Source organism: Spinacia oleracea, chromosome 4, assembly GCF_020520425.1.
Source record: "Spinacia oleracea cultivar Varoflay chromosome 4, BTI_SOV_V1, whole genome shotgun sequence".
Classification (NCBI taxonomy): Eukaryota; Viridiplantae; Streptophyta; class Magnoliopsida; order Caryophyllales; family Amaranthaceae; genus Spinacia; species Spinacia oleracea.
Genome location: NC_079490.1, coordinates 168,839,974 through 168,866,729, shown reverse-complemented (window position 1 = coordinate 168,866,729; position 26,756 = coordinate 168,839,974). Strand labels below are relative to the sequence as shown.

General features: G+C 36.1%; 2 protein-coding genes across 2 annotated transcripts; both read left to right on the top strand.

Moving 5' to 3' along the window:
* Positions 1 to 9,703: 9,703 nt before the first annotated feature.
* On the top strand, positions 9,704 to 15,637 carry LOC130472150 (receptor-like protein 56). Its single transcript, XM_056842616.1, has 5 exons — positions 9,704 to 9,976; positions 10,550 to 10,644; positions 13,927 to 14,574; positions 14,674 to 14,857; positions 15,065 to 15,637. The coding sequence occupies exons 1-5, from the start codon at positions 9,704 to 9,706 to the stop codon at positions 15,635 to 15,637; spliced, it is 1,773 nt and encodes a 590-aa protein (XP_056698594.1).
* A 5,289-nt stretch (positions 15,638 to 20,926) lies between these two features.
* On the top strand, positions 20,927 to 25,914 carry LOC130459468 (receptor-like protein 14). The gene is made up of 5 exons (XM_056826849.1): positions 20,927 to 21,503; positions 22,398 to 22,556; positions 23,014 to 23,082; positions 23,358 to 24,214; positions 24,351 to 25,914. The coding sequence occupies exons 1-5, from the start codon at positions 21,104 to 21,106 to the stop codon at positions 25,602 to 25,604; spliced, it is 2,739 nt and encodes a 912-aa protein (XP_056682827.1). The 5' UTR covers positions 20,927 to 21,103; the 3' UTR covers positions 25,605 to 25,914.
* The last annotated feature ends 842 nt before the right edge of the window (positions 25,915 to 26,756 follow it).

The following is a 26,756-nucleotide window of genomic DNA, read 5'->3' as shown; positions in this document are numbered from 1 at the left end:
GAAAGCAGAATAATATTACCCTCCCAAACAGTGAACCTCATTGCAGCTCAAGTCGGTCAACGAGTTTGACCGCACCCCTGCAAGCAAAACTTTAGGCAAAAACAGCATATAAAACAAGAAATGTAAGTACCCTGCAAGTTAGTGAGATCAAACCATCAGAACGTAGGAAAAGCGCGCTAATTAAAATTAGCCATGATAAACCCGGCGCAGCAACACAAAACACAATGTTCAAGTTTCAAACACCAAAAACCAAAAAAAAATTGTTTATAGGTAACAGGAAGGGGGGATTTTTGTAGTAAGGATTTGGCAGGATCAGGGGTGAGGAGTGGCAGGATCATCTTCAGCAACTTCTTCAGTATGGACCACCTCCTCCTGAATCATATCAGCTAACCGCTCTGTCATATCATTGAAGAATTGAGCTTGATCCACCTGCACCTGAACCATCAGCTCCCGAAGTGACTTGATTGAGGCTTGAATGGCAATGTTGTCCTGCTGTAGCTGATCCACCTTGTCCAGTATCATGTTGAGAGTGGTGTCATGTGATGGTGCCACAGACTGGGTTTCTCCATCCTTCTCTGAATCAGAGACATCAACATGGTACGCTGATGGAGGAACACCCTTGGAGGAGCTAGCTATGCGACGACTGCGCCTAATAGGAGGGTTAGAAGCGGGTGAATGATGAAGAGACTGTGATTTTGCAGGAACCAGAGGGGGGGATCTTTCTTTAGGCCTCAAATCAACTGGCCCTCCCTCCGAGTTCCCTCCTTTGACCATCAAGGAAACACAGTCTCACCTTCTTCTTCAAACACATCGTCCTCTTCCTCTATCTCCTCACCTTCTTCTTCCTCAAGCTGAGCTTGGTCACCTGGTCCCATCTTCCCCACACAGACAACACCATCTATGACCCTCAGACTAATCCCATTTAGACAGGCTCGAGACAGGATATGGGCTTGGGTAAGTGGCTCAGAGGTGTAAGAGGTAAGATCAACTCCCATTTTTCTCATGATAAAGGTGAGAAGAGACCCATAGCCAATAAAGTTACTTTGGGAAATGCAGTGGGTAAGGTGGGCGATGAAAATAGCAGGAAAGTTAATTTGATGTTGATTTTCAAGGAGATAGATATAGATCAGATCGAGTCTGCTAGCTAAGGCCCTTTTGTCTGTACGAGGAACCAGACCCCTGCGGACCACATTGAATAGAACCTTTTGAAAAGGGGTGAGAGACGACTGGTTAAGGGCCTTTGGTACCTTCCCTGGTCCCCCAAAGTACGAGTAGACTTCTTTCATTGTAGTTCTCCCTAGTTCAATTTGACCCTTCCCCTTATAATACACTTCTTCCCCCAAAACAGGAACCTTAAACCATGATCCCAATTTTTCAGCTGTAAACCTAATTTTTGTGCCATTGACACTGGACTGACAGACCCCTTCAGAATACACAAAATTCGAACAAAATTCCCACATAGCTTCTGGAAACATGCAAGTATTTGAACAGACTTCAAACAAAAACGTCCACCCCTGTGACTCTAGACATTCCAATAGTTCGACAAACCCTACTTCCCTACACCAAGAAAAATCGACACTTAACCCTTGAAGCATGCGATCATTAGGAAAGAAATGATACCTAGGTTCCTCTGGTTTGACTTTCTTCTCCATCGGTGGTTGGAGTTCCCCCTGAGCAGGTGCTGGCTGCTCCTTCTTCACTAAGAACTTTCTTTTTGTTGTCAATTTCGCAGCAGACTTGGAAGCTGGTTGCTTAGTTTGAGGTTTTGGGGCCATGTTGTCAGTGGGTGGTGGTGGAATAGTTTGAAGGGGAACGGCGGTGATAATCGGAATTGAGGGAGAATGAGGGTTTGTGGAATTTGGAAAGGTGAGGAGGTAGAGGGTCATAATTATATAGGAGAGGTGGTTGACGAGAAATGAGGAGTGATAAGGATGAGGGTTTGAATTTCAAAATTCCGGGAAGTGTGAGGGGTTTGATCTGATGCTTCTTAACTTTATAGGCGAAGAATTTGGAATGTGAAGGGTTTTGGTGTTGGGAATTGGTGTGTGTGGGAAGCGTGTGTGAGTGAACAAAATGAAAAGTCATGCATGCACCGGGTTCATATGATTCATTAAACCAAAAATATGCTTTCCATTCATTTTTTATTTTCCCACACTAATGCAAAATAAATACAAGTCAAGTGATTAGTGTAATTACCTTAGTGATGCACAGACGTGACTGTGGTAATACACAGCTGGGTTTTGCAACAAGATTGTATTTGTTAGTCCATTCAAAAATATTTAAACATAATAATATTTTTTTTTTTTAAATCATTTAAGTAAGGTTAGAGAAACATATTGGCTCAAAGTATCACTTAATTTTAATCATACCAAGTTCTAACCTCAGTTTGTCGTGTCTGTCCCTATTCAAGGGTTTTGTTAAGATGTCAGCTACTTGGTCTTCAGTGGGACAGAATTCAAGTTTTACCAATTCCTTTTCGACATAATCTTTTAGAAAGTGATGCCTGATATGTATGTGCTTGACCCTTGAATGATGAACCGGATCTTTGGATATACAGATGGCACTTGTGTTGTCACATAGTATGGGAACACACTTTAGTTTCATGCCAAAGTCCCTTAGTTGTTGCTTGATCCATAACATTTGGGAACAACATGATGCAGCTGCAACATATTCGGCTTCTGTTGTAGATAGAGCAACCGTGTTCTGTTTCTTAGATGCCCATGAGACTGCACATGCTCCAAGGAACTGGACCATTCCTGATGTGCTTTTCCTGTTAACTAGATCACCTGCATAATCAGCATCTGTGTACCCTTGAGGTCAAAATGATCATAGTTAGGATACCATAAACATAAATCGTCAGTGCCCTTTAAGTATCTTAGAATCCTTTTGACTGCTGTAAGATGAGATTCTTTAGGGTTAGATTGAAAACGAGCACAAACACCTACACTGAAGGCAATATCTGGCCTGGTTGCTGTAAGATAAAGTAGTGAACCAATCATACCTCTGTACCTTGTTTGATCTACGCTTTTACCTTCTTGATCCTCATCTAGCCTTGTGGTTGTTCCCATGGGTGTATGATTGCTTTTTGCTGACTCCATTCCATACTTCTTTATGAGATCCTTGATATATTTCTGTTGGTGAATCATGATTACTTGTTCCGTTTGCTTAATTTGAAGACCTAGGAAGAAGTTTAGTTCTCCCATCATGCTCATTTGAAATTCTTGCTGCATCAAGTCAGAAAATTCTTTGCAAAGGTCCTCATTAGTAGCACCAAATATAATATCATCAACATATATTTGTACAATTAGTATGTCTGTGTCTCTTGATTTAAGAAACAGGGTTCTGTCAACCTTACCTCGATTGAATTTATTGTCTAAGAGAAAATGAGAGAGACGTTCATACCAGGCTCTTGGGGCTTGTTTTAGTCCATACAATGCCTTGTCTAACTTATACACATGTGAGGGATATTCTGGATCTTCAAATCCAGGTGGTTGTTCCACATAAACTTCTTCTTTAAGATATCCGTTTAGGAACACACATTTTACATCCATTTGATAGAGTTTGAAGCCCATGTATGAGGCAAATGCTACGAGTATGCGTATTGCTTCCATTCTAGCTACTGGGGCAAAATTTTCTTCGAAGTCTATCCCTTCTTGTTGATTGTACCCTTTGACAACCAATCTGGCTTTGTTCCTGGTTATAGTTGCATGTTCGTCTTGTTTGTTTCGGAATGCCCACTTTAATCCTATTACTCGATTGTTCAGAGGTGTGGACTCAAGGTGCCATACTTTATTCCTTTCGAATTCATTGAGTTCCTCCTGCATGGCAATGATCCAATCAGAGTCAGTTAGTGCCTCTTTATAATATTTAGGTTCAATCATGGATTAATAAGCATAGAAAGCACAAAAGTTTTTAAGTTGTGATCTTGTTGTTGTTCCTCGTCCTAGATCACTAATTATTTGGTTAAGTGGATGTGAACTTTGATGTTTTCAAGGTCTTGGTTGGAATGGTGTTGTGACTTCTTCAGTACGCTGCTCCTCTTGTTCATTAGGCTCTGTATGATCATCAGCTTGTATCTGTTCCACTTCAGTTGTGCCTCCTTCAGGTGCTTCGTCATTCTGAGCTTGTTCTTCTATTTGAACAGTTTTTCTTATTTCTTCGTCTTCTATTTCTCTTGTAAGTCCTAGTTCAAAGTTTCCATCAGTGGCTGTACCTGTAGCAAAGTTTTGGGAGTCAGTTTCATCAAATATAATATGAATGCTTTCTTCCATACACATGGTCCTTTTGTTGAATACTCGATATGCTTTGCTGTTTGTGGCATATCCTAGGAATATGGCTTCATCGCTTCGTGCGTCAAATTTTCCCAGTTGATCCTTTCCATTGTTGTGGACGAAACATTTACATCCAAAGGTTCTTAGATGTGTTATTGAGGGTTTTCTTCCTTTGTACAGTTCATATGGGGTTTGATTTTTGATGGCTCTAATTAGTACTCGATTAAGTATGTAGCATGCAGTATTTAGAGCTTCAACCCAGAAACTTTTGGGGAGTCCACTAGCACTCAGCATCGTCCTTGTCATGTCTTCAAGAGTTCGGTTCTTCCTTTCTACCACTCCGTTTTGTTGAGGTGTTCTAGGAGCAGAGAAATTATGATCTATTCCTGAGTTTTTACATAGATCGTCAAATCTTTTGTTTTGGAATTCTGTACCATGATCTGATCTGATGTGGACCAGTTTATGATTGCTTTGTCGTTGGACTTTAGATGCGAAGGCCAAGAATTCTTCAAATGTTTCTTCCTTGTTGGCTAGGAAAATTACCCATGTGTATCTTGAGAAGTCATCCACAATCACTAGCACATACTTCTTTCCACTCCTGCTTTGAGTTCTCATTGGTCCACATAAGTCCATGTGGATCAGCTCAAGTGGTCTTGTTGTGCTGATTATTCCCTTAGATTTGAAAGATGTTCTAACCTGCTTTCCTCTGATACAGGCATCACAGGCTGACAGTTTTGCAAACTTTGTATTCGGAAGACCTGTAACTAGATTTTTCGAACTTAGTTTGTTCATTAGAGAAAAACTAGCATGACCAAATCTTTTGTGCCATAACAATGGATCATCTTCAATAACACTGAGGCAGGTCAGATTGGAGTGAGGAACAGAGCTGAGGTTGACCACATATGTGTTCCCTTTTCTTTGTCCCTCTAAGATTACTGCTTTAGTGTTACTGTTGATAATTTTACATTTATTCGAAGAGAACTTAGCATAATTTCCTTTATCACAGAATTGAGAAATGCTTAACAAACTATGTCCTAGACCTTCAACTAAAAATACATTATCGATGGAGTGAAACTTTGACTTACCGACCTTACCAATGCCAATAATGTTACCTTTCTTATTATCGCCAAAAGTCACAGTTCCACCTTCATAGGTCGTGAGTGAGAGAAATCTGTTTCTATCTCCTGTCATGTGCTTGGAACAACCACTGTCTAGGTACCATGTGTTGTTCCCCCTCACTTCGACCTGCATAATGAATTTAGTTAGAGTTTTTAGGAACCCAGCATAGCTTGGGTTCCTTGCTTAGAATCAAATCGCTTTTCTTTACCCATTTAGTCTTGACAAGATCCATATTCTTTTCCAAGCCCCTTTGATTTTTAGGACATGTGACTCTATAATGACCAATTAAGCCACAAAAGGTGCAAACAATATCAATGTAGAGATCTACTCTGGTTTTTCTATGGTGACGTTTTTTGTGGTTGAAGCCTAAACCTTCGGTGCGTTTGGTTCTAGCTTCCTCTATCCATTTTGGTGTTCCTTCTATTCTGTGTCTGGTCTTTTTAGCCAATTCTCCCTCTAGATAGGTTTTTTCTTGGTGGACTTTGACTAAGTCTAGTTGAATTTTTTCTAGTTCCTTTTTATAGAGGGTTTTAGTCTTGGAAATTTCTAGATCAATCAGTTCTTGTTTTAGCCAGGAATTCTCGTTCCGCAAAGCCTCATAGGTTTCTTTTATTTGAAGGTTCTGATCAAACAGGTTGAAGAAACGGTTGTCAATATCTATGTTGGTGATTTTTGTCCATTCTAATCCTTCAGTGAGTTTTTTAATGGTGGACTTATGTTCTTTTTCAGATTCTAGTTTTTCTTTTAAGAGATCCTCATAATCGCATGTGAGACAAGACAGTAAGTCAAATATTTCTAGTTTAGACATAGAATCAAGTTTGCTTTTAATTTGAAAAAGACTTGCCTGGAATTTGTCTGACTCAGAATCTGAACCATCTTCTTCATGATCAGCTACAAGACACAGGTGAGAAATTTCCTCATTTGGTTGCTCCTGTTCTTCATCTGAGGAAGAGTCACCCCATGCAGCAATCATAGCTTTCCTCACATCAGTCTTTGAAAAGGAGTTTCTGTTGTCTCGGAATCTTTCTTTGGGAGTTTCTTTTCCTTTTCCTTTTTCTTGTTCCCATAGTGGGCAGTCCCTAATACGGTGTTCCAAGTTCCCACATTTGTGAAATCCATTGTCAGTTTTGGAGAATTTCCTATTTGGTTTGCCTCGATGATCTCCCTCTTTGTAGTTCCTAAACATCCTTCTGAACCTTCTAGCAAATAGAGCAGTTTCCTCATCTTCCTCTGAGTTTTCATCGTTTTCAGTTTTTAGAGCCAGTGCTTTGTTTCTTGGGTTCTCAGAGGTTCTAGCATTTAGTTGTAGCTCATGGGTTAAGAGAGATCCAGCCAGTTGTTCCAGGTTGAACTTTGTAAAGTCCTTAGTTTCCTGTAGGGCAGTAACCTTGGCCATCCAAGGATCTTGAGGAAGACTTCTTAGTACCTTTCTCACTTGTTCCTCAGGAGTTATGATTTTTCCCAGAGAATTCAGTTCATTGATGATATTTGTGAATCGAGTTATCATGTCTTGAATTGATTCAGAAGTCTTCATTGAGAATAATTCATATTGGTGCATCAGGAGATCAATTTTTGATCTTTTGACTTCGTTTTTCCTTCATGGGTAACTTGGAGCAGATCCCAAATTTGTTTTGCATTTTTGCAACCCATTACTCGATTATGCTCGTTTAGACCAAGCCCACAGTGAAGGATCTTTACAGCCATGGCATTAAGCTCAAGTTTCTCGTAGTCTGCTTTGTCAAATTCTGTTATAGGTTTAGGAACAGTTTCTCCAGAGGTGGTCAATTTGGTGACTTGGAAGTCTCCTACTTCAATGACTCTCCAAACTTGGTAATTTTCAGCCTTGATGAAAATTTCCATTCTATTCCTCCGGTAGGAGTAGTACTTTCCACTAAACATGGGTGGTCTTTGGGTAGAGTACCCCTCTTCTAGTTTCTCCGTAGTATTCATTGTTCCAGAATCGTTTTTCCCGTCAGAGTTACCTGCAGTAAAGGGTTCTGGCTCTGATACCAATTGTTAGTTTCGTGGAGTTCCACAAGAGGGGGGGTGAATTGATTTTTTGCAGTTTTATAATTTATATGCGATAAGGAACAGAAACAGCAAAATAGAGCAAGCGCAATTTAGCGTGGAAAACTCTCTAGGCCCAATAGAGAGGAAAAAACCACGGCCCCTTTGGGGACTTAAACACTTCTACTAATTAGGCAAAATAACTCAATTTCTTTACAAGCCTAATCTACTCGGGCCACAATCTGTAAATCACCTCAGATTACAGATGACTAGGAACAACCCCTCGTTGTTCCCTTCTCCCTATGAAACAATCCCTCAATTGTTCCAACTCACTGATCTCTCTTGAGATCTTTCACTCTTGCTCTAGTAAGCCTGACTCAGGCTTAACATACATCAATTCAACTTTAATGAAATACAGAATAAATAAAAACTAAAGTAGATACGAAGATACAAGACCTACCAACCAATACTGCTCTAACTGGGAACAGGAACAGACTCTTAAAAATAAAGACTTTAAAGGTGATACCTGAAAGCTCCGGTTAATGCTAATGAGTCTGATAAAAAACTCGAGATGATCTTTTGGTATATTTATAGTGATTCTGTGATTTACCCTAGAATCCTAGACTCCTAATTCTAATCAAATTAGGACTCTCTTAAAGATAGAATTCCATTAAGAAACTATTTAATCTTTAAACAGGTTTTACACCTATTCGGATTCTACTTACCATATACCTAAAGATTTTAATCCTCCTCGAACTCTTTCCAAAGATTATCTTTAATTGTTACCGAGTTAATTTAATCATATTAAAACTTCTTTTAATACGGATAATCATTTGGTCTTACACCTAGTGTATTATGCTAACTATAAGAACTTAGGTGATGACTCTTTAAGACTATTGTTCCCAGACCTAGCAGTATGATCGATATAATAACCTTGTACCTTTTCGTATTTACCATATACTTCCTAATGCTTCATAGAAGCTTAATTCTTGCAGCTTCATTTGTAGGCCTTGACTTTGTCAACTTGTTCTATTGCTGCTTCACGGACTAATCTGACTTGTTCTCTTTCCTTCAAGGCTGCTTCATTTGTCAATCCATATTGAGAGTAGCTCTTTCACTTATAGACCTGTCATTCTAGACTATAGAATGTAAGCACAAATAGGCTTGTCATCATCAAAACTCAGGGATCAACAGTTTCCTTCCCTTTCAAATGGAAAAGGGTTTTCCACCTTGGAGGGAGTCATGAAAAATTGTTTTCCATCCCTTACCCAACCAAACAACGTAAAATGATTAAAAGGGGGAAAATCGTTTTCCATGAAAATGTTTTACACCCTACCAAACAGAGCCTGAATCACTTGAAAATTCTCATGTTTGTGCAACTGGTACTGGTTTCAAACGCTGCCAGCTGAAAACGGATTATCGGAGCAACCGCAACTTCTCATAGTTGTGAACCGCAACTTCTCAAGTAGATATCAGGAGTTGTGGAAATACAATTATACAAGGAATGCAAACCTAAACCAAACATTCTTTCATACGTAGTAATTATCATAAATCGCTTAAGATAATAGGGAACAAAAATCATTTTTAAAAAAATATCCATTAACCCATTTCTTTTTTCAGCTACAATGACTTAAATCAATTACAACTAACATCCATCTTGCCTAATATCAACATCATTAACGGATCGGATGAACTTATATATGACGTTATGTAGAGTCAGGGCTACAATGATAGCATGATTAAGGAATCGTATTTTGGATTATAAACTTATGTGCACAGTGCTTATTGTGCATTTTGATGAACACTCGTTGAGTGTCTAATGAATATGGAGAATGATTTCAACGTACGTCTACGAGTGAAATATTTGAACTATATGTTTATTTACTATATGTTCTTTATATTTGAACTATATGTTTTTTTTATATATATAGGGTGCACAGTGATCAATATGCACTTAAGTGCATAAATCATATTTTTTTTTTGTATGTTCAATTTCTTAAAGTGAGCCCATCACTTCATTATGCAAATCCATACCAAACGGAGTACCTTAGAATAAAGAAATTTCAAAGGTTTGACAATTCAATAATATGTTATCATTGACTTTGAAAAAGTTACCTAGCTAAATGTCGAAATTAAATGGAGTTGATCGAAATTATTACATATCCAACTTGATCAAGTCAACTTAGTTAGGGTAGAATAAGAGCACAAGTCGAATTAATGGGCTCCCACAAGTCTTAAGTTGACTTATAGACTACATACTGTATATGATCAACATCTAATTTCATAAATTAAAGACATTATACCAAATGGATTATGGGGGAGAAGAAGCAAGATACTTGCAATGGGTATTATTACTGCTTGCTCTGCTTCTTCATTCTGTTCTTCTAGAATGTTGTATAGAAGAAGAGCGCCTTGCTTTACTCGAAATACAAACCTATATGAAATCGTTTGATAATGGCATTGGAAATGAACAACAATGGTCGTTCGATAGTGGAGGGAGAAAGGATTGTTGCAAATGGTCTGAGGTTAACTGCAATATCACCACTGGACGGGTTACTGAACTGAACCTCGGCTCGAAGGTGATACTAAGCAACCATAAGCCACGGTTGTTTAACGTCACACTATTCCGTCCTTTACTCAACTCATTTCACTCGACTTGTCTGAGAATGATATCAATGGTTTGGTAGAGGATGACGGTATAATTTACTACTCCCTCCGTCCCGGAATACTCGACCCGGTTTGACCGGCACAGAGTTTAAGGGACTTGAATTGACATATTTAATTTAATAGGTAGTAGTTGATAGTGGGGTATTATTTTAATGTAGTTAGTGGGAGGTGGGTTAAGAGGTGGGGTTGGGGGAGAGTAGGGGTTGAATTTTTAATTATTTTTTGTATGGAGTAGGGGGTAGGTGGGTTAATAGGGGTGGAGTGAGAAATAATATAATATTGTTAGAATATTTCCATTTTTAGTAACAGGTCAAGTATTAAGGGACAGCCCGATAAAGAAAACAGGTCAAGTATTCCGGGACGGAGGGAGTATAACTCTTCCTCTGTTTTTTTTTTTTTTTTTTTTTTTTACAGTATTACAATATCATTAAATTAGAGAAGAATATCAATTGCCTAATCTAGCTACCATTTTAATTTCTTTGCAGGTTCAACAAAGATTTCAACTTTGTGGCCTGTTTGGAAACAAGAATTTCATTTCAAATGATGGAATTGGGCTAAATGATCTGTTTGGGAAACTAAAGTATTTGGATTTGAATTTGGGCCACAAGACTTTAAAAAATAAGGCCATTGTAAAGAATTTGAAATACAAACTAAATGGCTGTCATTTGAAATTTATTTTTTTACTCTCCTCCTACCTGTTGACCTAATCGGTCCAACAAAATGAAAAAAAAAAGCCGTTCATTTTTTCTTTTCCCTTTCTCTCTCCTCAACCACCATTGATGACTATCTTCCATCATCTCTCCTCCTCTCAACCTCCATTGATTCTCTCTCCTCTTCACCCTTGTTCTTTCTCCATCACCACTAGTTCTCACTCTTCTATCACTCCGATCTTGTTCTCGGAACCTCGTCGCAGCCTCCTTGGTGTCGTCGCAGCTTCGTCGTAGCCACCACCGACAATCTACATCGGCGTTGATCCTCCCATCTCCTTTCTCGGCTCCATGCACCACTTTGATGAGATCGAAGATGAGATAATAAAATTTGAAAAGTTAGGGTTTATTTTTCCCCAAATTCGAATGGTACTCCATTTTAAGTAACAAGATGATTTGAGTTTATAGAGGAGAGGAATGGTGGTTTGATGGGGATCTCATTGATCGAATTTTTCCCAAATTTGATCAAAATCTTAATTTTTATATTTTCTGTAATAATTGTAATTTTTTGTTGATTATTTAATCAATTTCATGATTTATGTCTCATTGATTGCCATTTTACTTTTTGATTTTGACTTTATATGGTTTTGGTGCTTGACTAATACTCGGTAGTCTTTATTTGAGAAATTTGTATTTATTTGAAATACTCCCAGTATTTTTATTTTTTATTTTTTTTACTGTTTTCCAAACATTACAATGGAATTGAAATTCAGAATTGAAATTACTAGTGATTGCCAAACACCTGATTTGGAATTCAATTTCTACATTTCAAGTTAGATTTCAATTCAACATATTCAAATCAATTCCATGTATCCAAACACTACCTTGAAGAGTTTAAGGGTTATGAAGTTGGATTACAATGATTTTAGGACGGGCATCATCCCCATAAGTGTTCTTATATCACTCTAGATATTAACCCTCGAAGGTGTTACTGAGGGATTCTATAAATCAAAGTTCGCATTTGTAGACACCTACTTTTGTCCCCGTTCCCGCAAGGGAAAGGTTCGATGATTAAAGCATAAAAACTCCACTTGACAACGCATCTCCTATAAAATAAACGAATCTCGATTCCCCATTTCATTTCACCCGAAACCTGCTATTTATGGAAACCTGCTAAAAATAGTAACTGCCGTAAAAGGTAGCGTCTAAAAGTGGCAAATCATAAAAGATAGAAACCTGTCAGAATTAGGTGTTGCACTCCAACATAAATCCTAAATGAGATAGAAAACCGCGAGAATCCTATTCCTAATAGGATTCGGAAATAGGAGTCACGTATTAATTAAAATCCTAACGAACCTAGAGTTCGTAACGGGCCCAGACGCATTCCGTCATAAAATTGATACGCGCTAAAAGACTCGAATTAATCTCAAACTCTACGGATTTTAGGAATCCGAATCTCACTAAACAAAACTGCCCAGACCCTATTTTCAACGCCTGGCTTTGGGCGCCGAAATCTTCGGCGCCCAGGCCTGGGCGCTGAAAATACCTGGGTACGTCTCTTTTCCTAATTCTTTGTGGATTAGAACTCTGCAATTCTATCTTTCCACGAACTCTTCCCTATAAATAGGCCCCTAGTTTCGACGTGAAAGAACACACAACAACACATAATTATATTCTGAGTATTGACTCCAGCCCTTAGCCTAAGCCTCTCGCTGCGAAACTGTTCACGCGTTCTGTCGCAATCGATCCATAAATCGAACAGAACGTATCCTGTCCCATTATTGAGATTCGTTAAATAAAAAGGAGAAATAGCAAAGTCAAAGTGGTTAGTTTTATGAGAACCGTGACGCACCTCTCAAGGGTGCGTCGTAATGTGTCCCCTTTCGATGATGTAACTGCTTTCCTCGCCCCTTTTTATGAACTGTTAAACTAACCTAATCTGATTGTTCTATCACGCCTAACAAATATAATATTTTTGGGAAATCGGATTATCATGCTAGGTCCCTTAATGCTATTTAAATCAGATAATCACGATCAAATTAGTATTATATGTTGCATATTGCTAAAATCAACTCAGATTAGTTTAATAGTTAACGCATGTCCCTTCAATTATTTATGCTGAGCTAGTAAGGATATCCTGCCTCTGAAGTTATCGACGAGCGAATTACTCCTCTCGGTAGTTACAGTCCCCCGAACCTTCAATCTCTACCTTGCGGGTGTATATTGAGAGATCCCCACACCAGGGATCACAAGGGAACCTACGGCCGTCGTGGTCAAACATAATTGCACTCCCTTTATGTCACGATAATCGGGTTTTGTCAGTTTTTCTCATTGTCGTTAAAAACTGAATGGCGACTCCTATATTACTAGTCAATTGGGTGTATACTCACAGGAAATCCAATTACACTTGATTGAATAAAAAGAATCGTCACACCCACGAGGGACAAGGTCACGCATTAGCCTCGCGCTTTTTCGACCCCCTCACAGCATTATACCAAGGTACTGTATCTGAAACTTATTTTTTTAAGGTGAATAGAACGCCCCCTTAATTAGAGACGGTTATGTAACACCAATCTCAAACTGATTCATATAATATCAATCTTTGTTTTTCTTGTTGTTTTAGAATTAACAAATTTGAGAGAGCTCAAAATACTAGACTTGAGTTGGAATTTTTTCTCCGGTGACATCCAAAGTAAGTGATCATCTGAGTAGGCTTCTATTAACAAAAAACAGAACAAAAAAAAAAAAAAAAAAAAAAAATTAACTGCATAAAACTATAGCTATTTGACCACTCAATAACTTCCTACACAGGTATTTGTTTATTGAATAATCTTCATGAGTTGCATCTTGAGAGTAATCACTTATCCGGGGATTTTTCCCTCGTGTATCCAAAACATGTCCTCTTTGCAAACTCTTGATCTGTCAAGGAATCATTTTAGTGGAAAGATCCCAAAGTTTCTCTCAACCCTTAAATACTTGGAGTGTTTGGACCTCTCTGATAACCATTTCGAAGGCGAAATGTCTTTGACTTCTTTGGCTAACCATTCAAAACTTCATGTTTTACGACTCTCTAGAAACAACTTAGAAGTTCAATTGGGAGATTCATCATGGCGGCCCACATTTCAGCTCCAAACTTTGGGATTACAAGGTTGCAATCTAAATACAACATTTGAAAGTTTTTCTAATGAATTCTGGTTACATCAAACCAATCTCAGCCTTGACCTTTCCAATAATAACCTATATGCGGATCTCCCTTCTAAGTTTCTTGAAAACAACTACAACCTTATTACTTTGTCCTTGGCAAACAACTCTTTTACAGGAGGCCTTCACTTACCTCAATCCACGATTTTTTCACTAAATATTTTTGATATCTCCAACAGCAATTTTAGTGATACGCTGCCTGAAATTATAGGCAAGGTGTACCCCAATATCAACCATTTAAACTTTTCAGGAAACAACTTTGAAGGACATATTCCAAGTTCAATAGTCAAAATGCGAGGAATAAGAAACATGGATTTATCAAACAATAACTTCTCAGGGAAATTACCAAGAAGAATGTTTAGTGATTATAAGTTCTTGGAGATACTGGATCTATCAAACAACAATTTAGAAGGGGATATAATACCGGAGAACATGAACCTTCCGAACTTGAATTGGTTGAAGGCAAGCAATAATCGTTTTGGGGGGATAATCAGTACTTCCCTCCAAATAAGTTCTCAATTACAGTACTTGGATATATCCAACAACAATGTAAATGGTCAACTTCCTTGGTGGATTGGCAACTTTTCTTCTTTGGTGACGCTGTCAGTATCACAAATTAAACAATTTGAAAGGCCAAATTCCAAAGGAAATTTGCAGAATTGGTAATATAATTTATATTTAGACCTCTCACAAAATAACTTCAGTGGACCTATACCTTCATGCTCCAACTCTTGTTCATTCTTCTATATACATCTACACAGTAACAATCTAACAGGGGAGATACCAAGCTCTCTATCAAATTGTTCACAGTTAAAGATCCTTGATTTGAGGGACAACCAACTTTCAGGTGGCATTCCTTTGTGGATTGATAAGCTTTCGAGCCTCACAATATTGTTGTTAGCAGGAAATAATCTATATGGTTCAATCCCTCAACAACTTTGTCAGGCAAGTAATATTAATATATTAGATCTCTCGCGCAATGACCTGTACGGAGGAATACCTAAATGCTTCTGGAATATGTCTTTTGGGACGACGATTCAACATTTGGTAATAACCCATATGGTGTGAGTTCCGGATCGAGTTGATAGAGACAACAACCAAATTCCAGAGTCATTTGTTATTCTTCTATGCCCGGTGAAGTGGAATTTATAGCTAAGAACCAATTATCTCTCCTACATGGATAAAAATCTAGTTCTTATGTCAGGGTTGGATTTATCATGCAACAAGCTCACTGGGGATATTCCACCACAACTGGGTGATTTAACGCAAATCCAATCGTTGAATTTGTCGAACAACTTCTTATCAGGAGCAATTCCAAGTCGGTTTTCCAAATTACAGCAAATCGAAAGCTTAGACCTCTCCCACAACAACATGAGTGGCACTATACCTTTTCAGCTCGTGGAGCTTAACTTCTTAGAGATATTTAATGTGTCGTACAATAACTTATCTGGCAGAGTGCCTGAGACAGGACAATTTGCAAGCTTTGACGAGTTTAACTATTTGAGTAATCCAAGACTTTACGGGTATTATCAAGTGAATGGATTACATAATCCAATTAGAGTATTACCCCCTGGAATTGCTACTGTTACTCAAGAAGGTGGAGATCGTGCAGGAATCGAGATGGGAGATTTTGTAGTGAGTTTTAGCATATCAACCCACGATGGCGTAGATCAATGTTTGAGTATGTTGATTATCATATTCTCATGTGGTTTCCGTGGCCATTGACATAGCTTTCTTTGTATTTATGTTTCAAAAATATATAATTACTTCGTACATGTTGTTCGTGTAATGAATTTCAGTCCCATACCGCTATACCAGTGTGTTTTTTCAATTATAATCTATATATTATACTAAAAGAGAGGAAATCAATGTGGTGATGACAAATGTCACTCATTGATTGGCCTCTCTTTTAGAAATAAAAAAATTATAAAAATTAAAACATTCTATAGTTATTTTGTTAACTTTCATCTCATAAGAATATTTGATTCTATTTTCCTTTAAAAAAAAAATCACTCTATACATGGGAAATATTGTGTAAATTATCTTTTCTATACTTTCATAACAAATATAACCAATTTAAAATCTTTTTATAAAAGGAAACATTACCATTGTATAGACATTTAGGCAACGATATAAAATCTCGATTTAGGTAGTACATCATATAAATAAAGAAATACGGAAACTCATTCGTTAAAATGTATACTAATTTATTTATAATATATTCAGTATCGATTAGAAAATTCTTATTTTAACACAATTAAATGACACATAAAAATATGATCAATTAGTACAAAAGATGTATTTATTTCATCAAAATAAACCAACACATACTTAATCATTCCTATAATAGTATATCAAGCTAGCTAAATAAGGTAAAACAAAATTGAATTGAAATATATAGCTAAGTCTAAAAAATAACTTAAATTTTTAAAATATATATTACCATTTTACTTACGCATGTACTATGTATCTACTAATGTTTTAATTTCTAGCACCATTAAAAATTCGTGAACTTTTATCTTACAAAAGTATGTACTCTTGATTTATTAATTTAATAACCATTTCCTAATTATATACTACGAACGTTTTATAGACAAATTTATCAAAAGTTGGTGGGAAAATTTGCACAAGGAAGTGTCACGTGTCACTCCTGGTGTTTGTTTTAGTATAATGTAATAAACATTATACTACGAATAATTAATCCATTATATGGAGTACGTAGTAGTATTTTTATAAAAATTTAAGAGTAGTCTATTGATTTGTACTTACATAATTAAAATACAAATAAATAAGAGAATCAACCAAGTCTGAATAAGATTATAAGAGTGTATAAAAAAATTACTATAGTACTCTATAATATTTAAACAACTAAATTCGATAAATATAACCGCCAATTATTTTACTATTTTAATGTAGTATATTTAGAAACTAATTTCAATAATTATCACCGTCGTTGATAGTAATTATGTAACTTTCTTAAACATGAGTAAAAACTTGCGTAATCTAATCTATCTACTACTCTATTGCGCAATAATTAATATAATTCATATATATTTTTTCTAAAATCTTCTAATTACTTATGGTAATAATCGATCATACTACGAACTACGTACTTATTTATTTATGTCAATAAATTTCTTAATTTAAATATATATATCTATATACTCCCTCTGTTTTTAAATATTAGTCATCTTTTGACTTTTTCACCCGTTTCAACTCAATATTTAAACGTAAATATCTCCAAATACGTATGTTAAAAAAGTATAAAATTTTGATATTGTTCTAACCAAACATTGAGAAGAACAAAATAAAATATCATATAAATATGTTTTGAAATACGTATTGGAAATAAATTAGAAGATTTTCTTCGATTGTGAATAGTTAAAAGATTACAGATATGACTAATATTCGAGAACGGAAGGAGTACTCCATATATTATAATAAAAGAGAAGTAAATCGACGTGGTGGTGAAAATGTCACTCTCTAATTTTCCTCTCTTATAACGTGAATAACCGAATATCATGTTTTGTTTAGAAATTGTGTCATACTACGTATAATGGATGTGAATAATGTATAATGAACGTTTACCTTTGATCGTTTACTATTTGTAATCCAAATAAATTTTTTTGCATGAAATTTATGATAACCGATCGACATAGAAAATCTTATTATAGTTGAACATGTACTATCAATTAAATTATTATAATACTATCAACTTTTTAAGAATTTGTGTCATATAATAATCAGGATATGCATAACAAACGATAACTCTTGATTTAATATATTTGACAAGGTTGTTTCAAATATTTTATAGGCCCGATGTTGACTAACAAAATGAGATCCCTAGCCACATACTTTTTCATGACGGGCCCTGACCTATACTTAATCTTAAATATCAAAAACAAAATTTGCCACATTCTCATTATCGTAATACTTTTATACGAAGTACGGATAATAATTTATCTGCTCATATTATTGAACTCTTAAGGGCATATTGATTATAATTAACTAATCGTAATCAATTATTTCCAAAATCATAAGACTTAGATGATTAACTTTACTTATTATTAATATGTTTGCAATAAAAAATATATTTTATATCTTAATGTAAATGATTGCAATGTCACATTAAAATTTTGTGCAAAATTAAATTTTTATATGTAAATGGTGCATCCCAATTGATGATGGCGCGAGTTTCAATTTTAGATTGGGCTGACTAAAAAGATAAACGTAGATGATTGCCTAATGTTGACCAATGCTGACTAACAAATAGAGATTTGTTGTTGGCAGACGGGTATAAGGATAACATGTACACACTTTACTGATGGGGCGAGTTTGAATTGATTTGACTTGGGAACACTCACCCAATCTTAATTATTTATGTCACTTTTAAATATATTTGTTTTATCAATATTATAGCTAATACAATCAATTAAAATACTTTGTAATAAACTAATGTCAATACATTTAAAGTTAGTTGGAAGAAAAAGTTGATTGTTTATCGAATATAGGGATGTCAGATTGTTAGTGGGACGAATCTTTTGGAAGATCCCCCCGTAGATCCTCTCCAAGTGGGCAGGGATGGAGGAGAATTTGGTGGGTGGTGGGGGGTAAAAATGTATACGGCGTGGTTGACGGGACAAAAATGAATTTTAAAATTGGACCCGCCTGCGTCTCTAATCTTTCATCTAATTGATTATGAATATATTAAATAAAATTTACTACTAACTTATATATTATATGTTTTTTTATTTACTCAATGTAATTACTCTAATTAGACAAACAAATTGTCAAATAATCTAGAATAGAGTTGTAAAATTCAAAACTCCTTTACCAAAGTTTAGTCTAGGTGTGGGTTTGAGGCGGGTGTAGATACACGCGAGGGGGGTGATGAAGAGGGGATGAATTTTATTTTAATTTGTACCTCTCGAGACGGGGATTGAGAGGGGTGGGTATCGTTCCATCGTGGATGGAAAATGATGGGTATGAGAACTTTAGGGGGGCACGAGTGTGCAGGCCCCGCTTCTCCTAAAAGTCATCTTTAACTTAGTAAAATAAATGGTGTAGGTAGTTGTTAAGAGATCAGGTAATGAAGTTGATTGGGATATTTTGTGAGTATTAAGTGCGCATTACTATCGAAGTAAAGAGTGATGAGATAACTTATGATTGACACAAGTGGTGAATGAGAATGAAAATAATTTTATCTATGTACTCTAATTTGTTTTAGTTGGTTTGATAAATGAGCAATGACAAACTTATCAGTAACTAATTTTAATTTGCAAAATATATATAATCTCTATTTTGTTATAATTTCCTAACAGATTTCATACAAATTTATGTATAGATTATAAAAATCGTGCATCACACGGGTACTATACTAGTAATAGAACTATAGAAGTAGTGCTTGATTTTTGTCTTTTAGGACTTTAGGCAGCTTACAATGCAATACACCACAAAATAAAGCAAACAATTAATGTGTATGCAAAACACCGTCTATGCATAATTGGTGGGGAGTCATCGACTATGACTTGTTTGACTTTGTGTCAATCCTTTGTTGTATTGGACTCACTATTTTTTGTTACGTGAAAAAAGGGGGAACTGCTTAAAAATTGAAAAGGAGGGGAAATAAATTGTCGATATCATTATTAATACGTAATACTTCTCTGTCCCAAAATACTCGTACTGTTTTAACAGTACACGCTTGTTAATGCACAATTTTGACCACTAATATCTTTACTACGTATTATAAAACTAGATATAGCACTACAAGAAATTGTACTATTAATGGCGGGTCCCGTCGTGAAAGGCAAATAATAGTTGATTAACGACGGAATTTCCTGTCGCGAACCCGTCATAAAAGGGGGCCGTCGTTAATAGAAATCTCGTCGTAAATCCGTCGTAAACCCGTCGTAAAAGACATTTGCGACGGTTATTCCCGTCATTGTTTGGTTGTTAGCCCCGTCGCAAAAGGTTTTTGCGACGAGATTTTTAACCCGTCGTAATTAGGTTGTCGTTAAAGATACAAATTCTTGTAGTGTAGATATACTTCGTAGATGCAGGGCTGATGTTGAAAATTGACAAGATTTTACTATTAAAATGGGCTAATCATTTAGGGATGGGGAGTAATAAAATATACTCCGTACATGGTATAGTATAAGCCTGTAAGGCAGTTTCCTGAAAGAAGAAATTTCAAAGGTTTCACAATTCGATCGATCTTTGACTTTGGAAAGCTTTCTTAGTTAAATGTCGAAATGGAGTTCGTTTTCGTTTAGACTTTTATATTACCCCAAGGCATCAACGGTGTATTTGTGTGAATTTAAGTTGGACAAATCACTACTCGTCGATATTTATTTGCAGTTAACAAGCACAAGATGCAAGTTGTTACAAAATTGTGGCCATTAACTAAATTACAATCCCAAATCAATTTTCAGCAGATCGATAAAACAAATTGACACGTGTTAATAATCTTCTAGAGAGTCTTACAGTTTTATTTGATCGGAACACTTGAAAATGAAGTTGCTTGGCTACAAAACGAGCATCAATTCTCTTACAAAATCAATTCAATGAGATTTCTCAAGTCAAATTAATAGGCTTACACAAAAGTCTTGTCCACACTAAGAAAGTGCATATATAATATATTTACACTCAAGACATTAATTAGTAATTACTTCCTCCGTTTCAAAAAGATCTTTACACTTACTATTTGCACGGACTCCGGTGTAATGTTTGACCGTTAATATATCCAATTTTGTATGAAAAAAAAATATAAAAAGTTAATATTCTGAAAATGAATAATGAGACCAATCTAACAAGTTCTTACATTTAACATTTTGATGTATATAATAGTGGGAATTTATGATCAAAGTTTTCATACTTTTGACACATTTTCCAAAGCGTAAATAACTTTCTGAAACGGAGGTAGTACTAGCTAATAACATCTTTTTGGCTTTGACAACATTTGTCACTAAGGTTTTCCCTGATTTTTTTTTTTTTTTTTTTTTTTTTTTGCATTAAGGTTAGTTCTTACGCTTGATAGCCTAGCTAGCGGTTTTTTGAGTTCTCTGACTATGTTCTATGGTCCATCCTAGATGGTTTATGACGCCAGTTAACTCTAGGTTATAAATGGGTGTTTAGATTGCAATAAAATTCTTACACGCATTATAAAAAAAAAACAATATCTTTTTTTCAAGTATGGTTTGTTGGGTAGGAGCAAGATACATACAATGGGTATTATTACTGCTAGTTATGTTTCATTCCATTCTTGTACAATGTTGCATAGAAGAAGAGCGCCTTGCTTTACTCGAAATCCAAACCTATATGAAATCGTATCAAAACACAAACTATTATGGTGGTAGAAATGGACAACAATTATGGTCGTTCGGCATTGGAGACAAAGAGGATTGTTGCCAATGGTCTGAGGTTCACTGCAATGTCAAAACTGGACGTGTAACCGAGCTGAACCTCGGCTCGAAGGTGATACTAAGCAACCATAAGCCATGGTTGTTCAACGTCACACTATTTCGTCCTTTTACCCAACTCATTTCCCTCAGCTTGTCTAGCAACCACATCAACGGCTTGGTAGAGGAGGACGGTAATATCTCATATCACTATTAATTTCCTCTTGCTTTTGTTATAATACTACTCGATCTATATTATTCTATCATCTTTCACACTACAAGAATCTGTATCTTTAATAACAACGTAATAACGCCGGGTTAAAAATCTCGTCGTAAAAACCTTTTGTGACGGAGCTAATAACCAAACAAAGACAGGAACAACCGTCGCAAATGTCTTTTATGACGGATTAACGACGGGATTTTTCATTAATGACGGCCCCCTTTTATGATGGGTTCGAGACAGGAAATCCCGTCATTAATCAACGATTATTGGCCTTTAGCGACGGGATTTTCCGTATTTAATGATACAATTTCTTGTAGTGCCAGTTTTCAGTATACTCTTTTTTTTCCGGTTATTTTATGAAATAAACATGATATTTAATAAAATACACGAAATATCCTCGTCTTTTCAGAGTTGCACCAAATATCCTTGAGGTTTATAAAAGTGTATCTGATACCCTTGCACTACAAGAATTTGTATTTTTAATGACAACCTAATAACGACGGGTTAAAAATTCCGTCGCAAAAGCCTTTTACGACGGGGCTAACAACAAAACAAAGACGGGAACAACCGACGCAGATGTCTTTAAAGACGGGTTAACGACGGAATTTTTCATTAATGACGTTCCCTTTTTTGACAGTTTCGCAACAAGAAATCCCATCGTTAATCAACGATTATTGGCCTTTAGCAACGAGATTCCCCGTCGTTAATGATACAATTCTTGTAGTGTTGGTAAACAAAGGATGTAAACTCCGTTAACTTTTTTTTTGTTAGGGTGTGTGTGTGTGGGGGGACATTAACTCCCTTAACTTATTTGGTTAATGTTCTTACCATCTTATTAGTATTTTCCTCTGGTACATATGCGTAGGTTCAACAAATATCTCAACTTTGAAGAATCTTCAAGGTTTGAGTCTGGATGACAACAAACTTGAAATTGGCTACATTTCTGTTCGTGTTCTTACATCACTTAGGATATTGACCCTCATTTCTGCTGGTTTAAACGAATCTAGCTTCCCAATAGCTCAAGGTATGCACATATTTTTGTTCAAGTAATTCATAGCTAATTCATTTGCCACGTAATTTTAACGTTTTACTTTGGTTTTCGTTATTACATAATTGGGAAATTTGAGTGAACTCCAAATACTAGACTTGAGTGATAATCATTTCTCCGGTGAAATCCAAGGTCGGTCGCCTCAGTAAATTAAGTAGGCATATGTACCTCATATGTGCCTCACGCGAGATAATAAATATTATATACCTCCGTTTTAAAATGACCTTTACAGTTACTATTTGCACAAATATTAAGATAAAATAGAAAAAAAAAAATTGTGTAAAATTAAACATTATGAAATGAACTAAAACGAAAAGTGTAAAGAACTTTGTGAAACGGACTAAAACGCAAAATGTAAAGATCATTTTAAAACGGATGCAGTACCACGTAATTTGAATGTTTTAATTACTTTGGTTGTCGTACGTTGTTACAGAATTGGGAAATTTGAGTAAACTCCAAGCACTGGACTTGAGTGATAATTATTTCTCCGGTGAAATCCAAGGTCAGTCGCATCAGTAAAGTAGCATATATATATACCTCATATGTGCCTCACACGTAGTAACAATTCACTTCTATTATTGATAGAGTATAAAACTATTCTTGGGGCATCAACCATGAGCTTAAGCTCTGATACCATGTCAAAGGACCAACTCAACCAAAAACTTAAGCTGATGGTTGAAACCGCAAGATTAATTTTATACTCTATCAATCATGTACTCCATCCACAACAAAACGAGTCCAGTAATGACTGGGTTAGACCTTTTCCTCTGCTTTCAGGTAGTTGGCTTTGCAGATTGAGGAATCTTCAGGAACTATCTCTTATTAACAATACGTTTAACGGCCGCTTACCTCCTTGTCTCAACAACTTAACTTCCTTAACTTATCTTGAACTTTCAAATAATGAGTTGAGTAAAGAGTTGCCAGACATGTCTAATCTTAAGTCCCTAGAATACTTAGGTCTTGCATCCAACAACTTTGAAGGCAAATTTTTCCTGCATTCATTCGCGAACCACTCAAACCTTCAAAATTTAATCATAGCAGAAAACAGACTTCAAGTTCAAACCGAAGGTGTATTTTGGAGGCCAACTTTTCAGTTGCAAATGTTGATATTACATGGATGCAGTTTGAATATACCGCATGGAACTTTCCCTACTTTTTTGTTATATCAATATAATCTGACCATGCTTGTCCTTTCCAATAATAACTTGGTTGGACCTTTCCCAACTTGGTTGTTAAACAATTACCCTAATCTCCTTTTTTTGAGACTCTCGAACAATTCTCTTACTAATCTTGAGCTACCTCACAATAATGTTAAACAACATAATATGAGCTTCTTGTTCATCTCAAGCAATAAGTTTCAAGGTGAGCTACCAAAAAGTATTGGTTTTGTATTCCCCAACATCACTATGTTAGACATATCATTTAACCTTTTCGAAGGGCAAATTCCATCTTCACTTGGTCAAATGAGGTACCTTGAAACATTGATTATGTCCAACAATAACTTCTCCGGGAAGTTACCAAGCCGGCTTCTCAACAATAGTCGTTTCTTGAGCATTTTGCAACTTTCAAACAATAATTTACAAGGAAATATAATGCTTGAAGATATGAACTTACCTTCCTTTACATGGTTTGAGGTAAATAACAATAACTTCAGTGGACGTAGCTAACACATTGTTAGTGAACCACGTTAAATCTCTGCATTCTTTATTTACGTTATTTAATCTTTCTCTGCATCCGTTACAACACTTACCCTCCTTGATTTTGTTTAAGGTAAATAACAACAACTTCAGTGGGACAATCAAAGACGGTCTTATGAGAAGTTCAAGTACTCTACTTACCTTTGACATATCCAACAACAAGGTAAAAGGTATGCTTCCAAATTGGATTGGTAACTTGTCCTCTTTGAAAATTCTCTCAGTCTCAAATAACTCGTTAAAAGGCCAGATTCCACCACAAATATGCAAACTGCAACCTCTTTATCTAGATTTATCAGAGAATAGTTTCACAGGGACAATACCTTCATGCTCAAACTTTTCAACACTTCAATATTTCCATCTGCACAAGAATTATAATCTCACAGTGTCAATATCAAACATACTGTCAAATTTCCCAGAAATAGTAACCCTTGATCTAGTAGATACTCGTGTTACCGGCATCATTCCATGGTGGATTAATAAGTTTCAGAACTTAAGAGTACTCCAACTAGGTGGTAACGAACTACAAGGAAAAGTGCCATTAGAGATCTGTGAGTTATCCAACATAGATATATTAGATCTATCACGTAACAACTTGTCAGGAAATATTCCCGCATGTTTCAGGAATATGTCATTTGGGAAAAGATCAGCTACTCCTATAAAAGACAGGTCCTCGTTGCAGTATAATCTTCCAGAAGAAGTGACAGTTCTTGTAAAGAATGATTATCGCACTTATACAGGTGGATATCGTCTTATTATGTCGGTTTTAGATTTGTCCTGCAACAGTTTTTCCGGTTTCATTCCATCAGAAATTGGAGAACTTGAACATGTTCATTCTTTAAATCTGTCGCATAACATGTTATCAGGATCGATCCCTGGTGGATTTTCTAATCTGCAACAGGTTGAAAGCTTAGATCTTTCATTTAACAATTTGTATGGCGAAATCCCTTCTCAACTAGTTGAGCTCAACTCCTTGGCGATCTTTAATGTATCGTACAATAACTTGACTGGAAGAGTGCCTGTTTCTGGACAATTTGGTAGCTTTGGTGAAAATAACTATCTTTCTGGGTTTCCTGGGGATGAGTTGCATAATAATAAAGCAGAATCATTGCCGCCTGCTAATACTGAAATCAAAGATGGAGGAGATGAAGATCGTGAAGGAGCTTTTGTGGTAGAATTTTTATGGAGCTTTGGAATGTCGTGTGGAATTATGTTCTTAGCTACGATCATAATCATGTATATTAATCCGCGGTGGCGTCAAACATGTTTTGATTTTGTTGATTGGTATCTTCTTTGGTGGTTGCCAATGTCATGGCGTTCTTTGTATTAAATAACTCCATATTTTCCCTTTTTTTTTTCAAGTTGTATTGTTGTATACTTGTATTTTTTATTTTATTTTTGTTAGCACCCGGTTCACCCTTAGGGCTAATCTGGATTCGGGACGAGTTTGGGTGGATAGGTTTCATTCCCCTCCCAATTGTTGTTGCGGGGGATCGAACACGGGTCCTCCCTACCAAGTTCAGCCTCAATCACCGCTGAACCAACAGACAATTGGTTGTATACTTGTATAGAGTAGTAAATGATGATGCATAGCATTTGTATTAGAGTTTGAATACTTCCTCTGTTTTGGAAATATCGCATTATGGTGGACTTTTACTTCTCTCACCAGTACTTTAACTCTTAATATCTCAAACCGTGTGCAAGTAAAAATTATTAAAAATTAATATTTAGAAAATATATGTCCATACAAATCTAACATGACCCCACATGACTAAAATTTCCTTACGTACGAATCACAAAAAAATAGCCAAAGTTATAGTGTGAATAGTGTAAAAACAAATGATGCGATATTTTCGAAACGGAGGAAATATTATCTTTTGGAGAATGAAGTAAGAAGACAACTTGCACTCTTGCAACAATATTTGATGATGCATACCATTTGCTTTGTTTAAGGGACTATTAGAGACATGAGATATACAAGATTTAGCTAGGGGAAATAGTGAATATGGAAAATAAATATGTATATGTATACTCCCTCCGTCCCGGAATACTTGATCCGGTTTGACCGGCACAGAGTTTAAGGGACTTGAATTGACTTATTTAATTCAATAGGTAGTAGTTGATAGTGGGGTATTATTTTAATATAGTTAGTGAGAGGTGTGTTAAGAGGTGGGGTTGGGGGAGAGTAGGGGTTGAATTTTTAATTATTTTTTGTATGGAGTAAGGGGGTAGGTGAGTTAATAGGGGTGGAGTGAGAAATAATATAATATTGTTAGAATATTTCCATTTTTAGAAACATGTCAAGTATTAAGGGACGGCCCGATAAGGAAAACAGGTCAAGTATTCCGGGACGGAGGGAGTATATAGAAAGTATATATATTAGTAATATTTCAAATCTCTAATAAACCTCGAACCGTGTTAATCCTCATGACATGACCAAAATGTACGACAATTATTATAAAAGATTACATAAAAAAGAAGA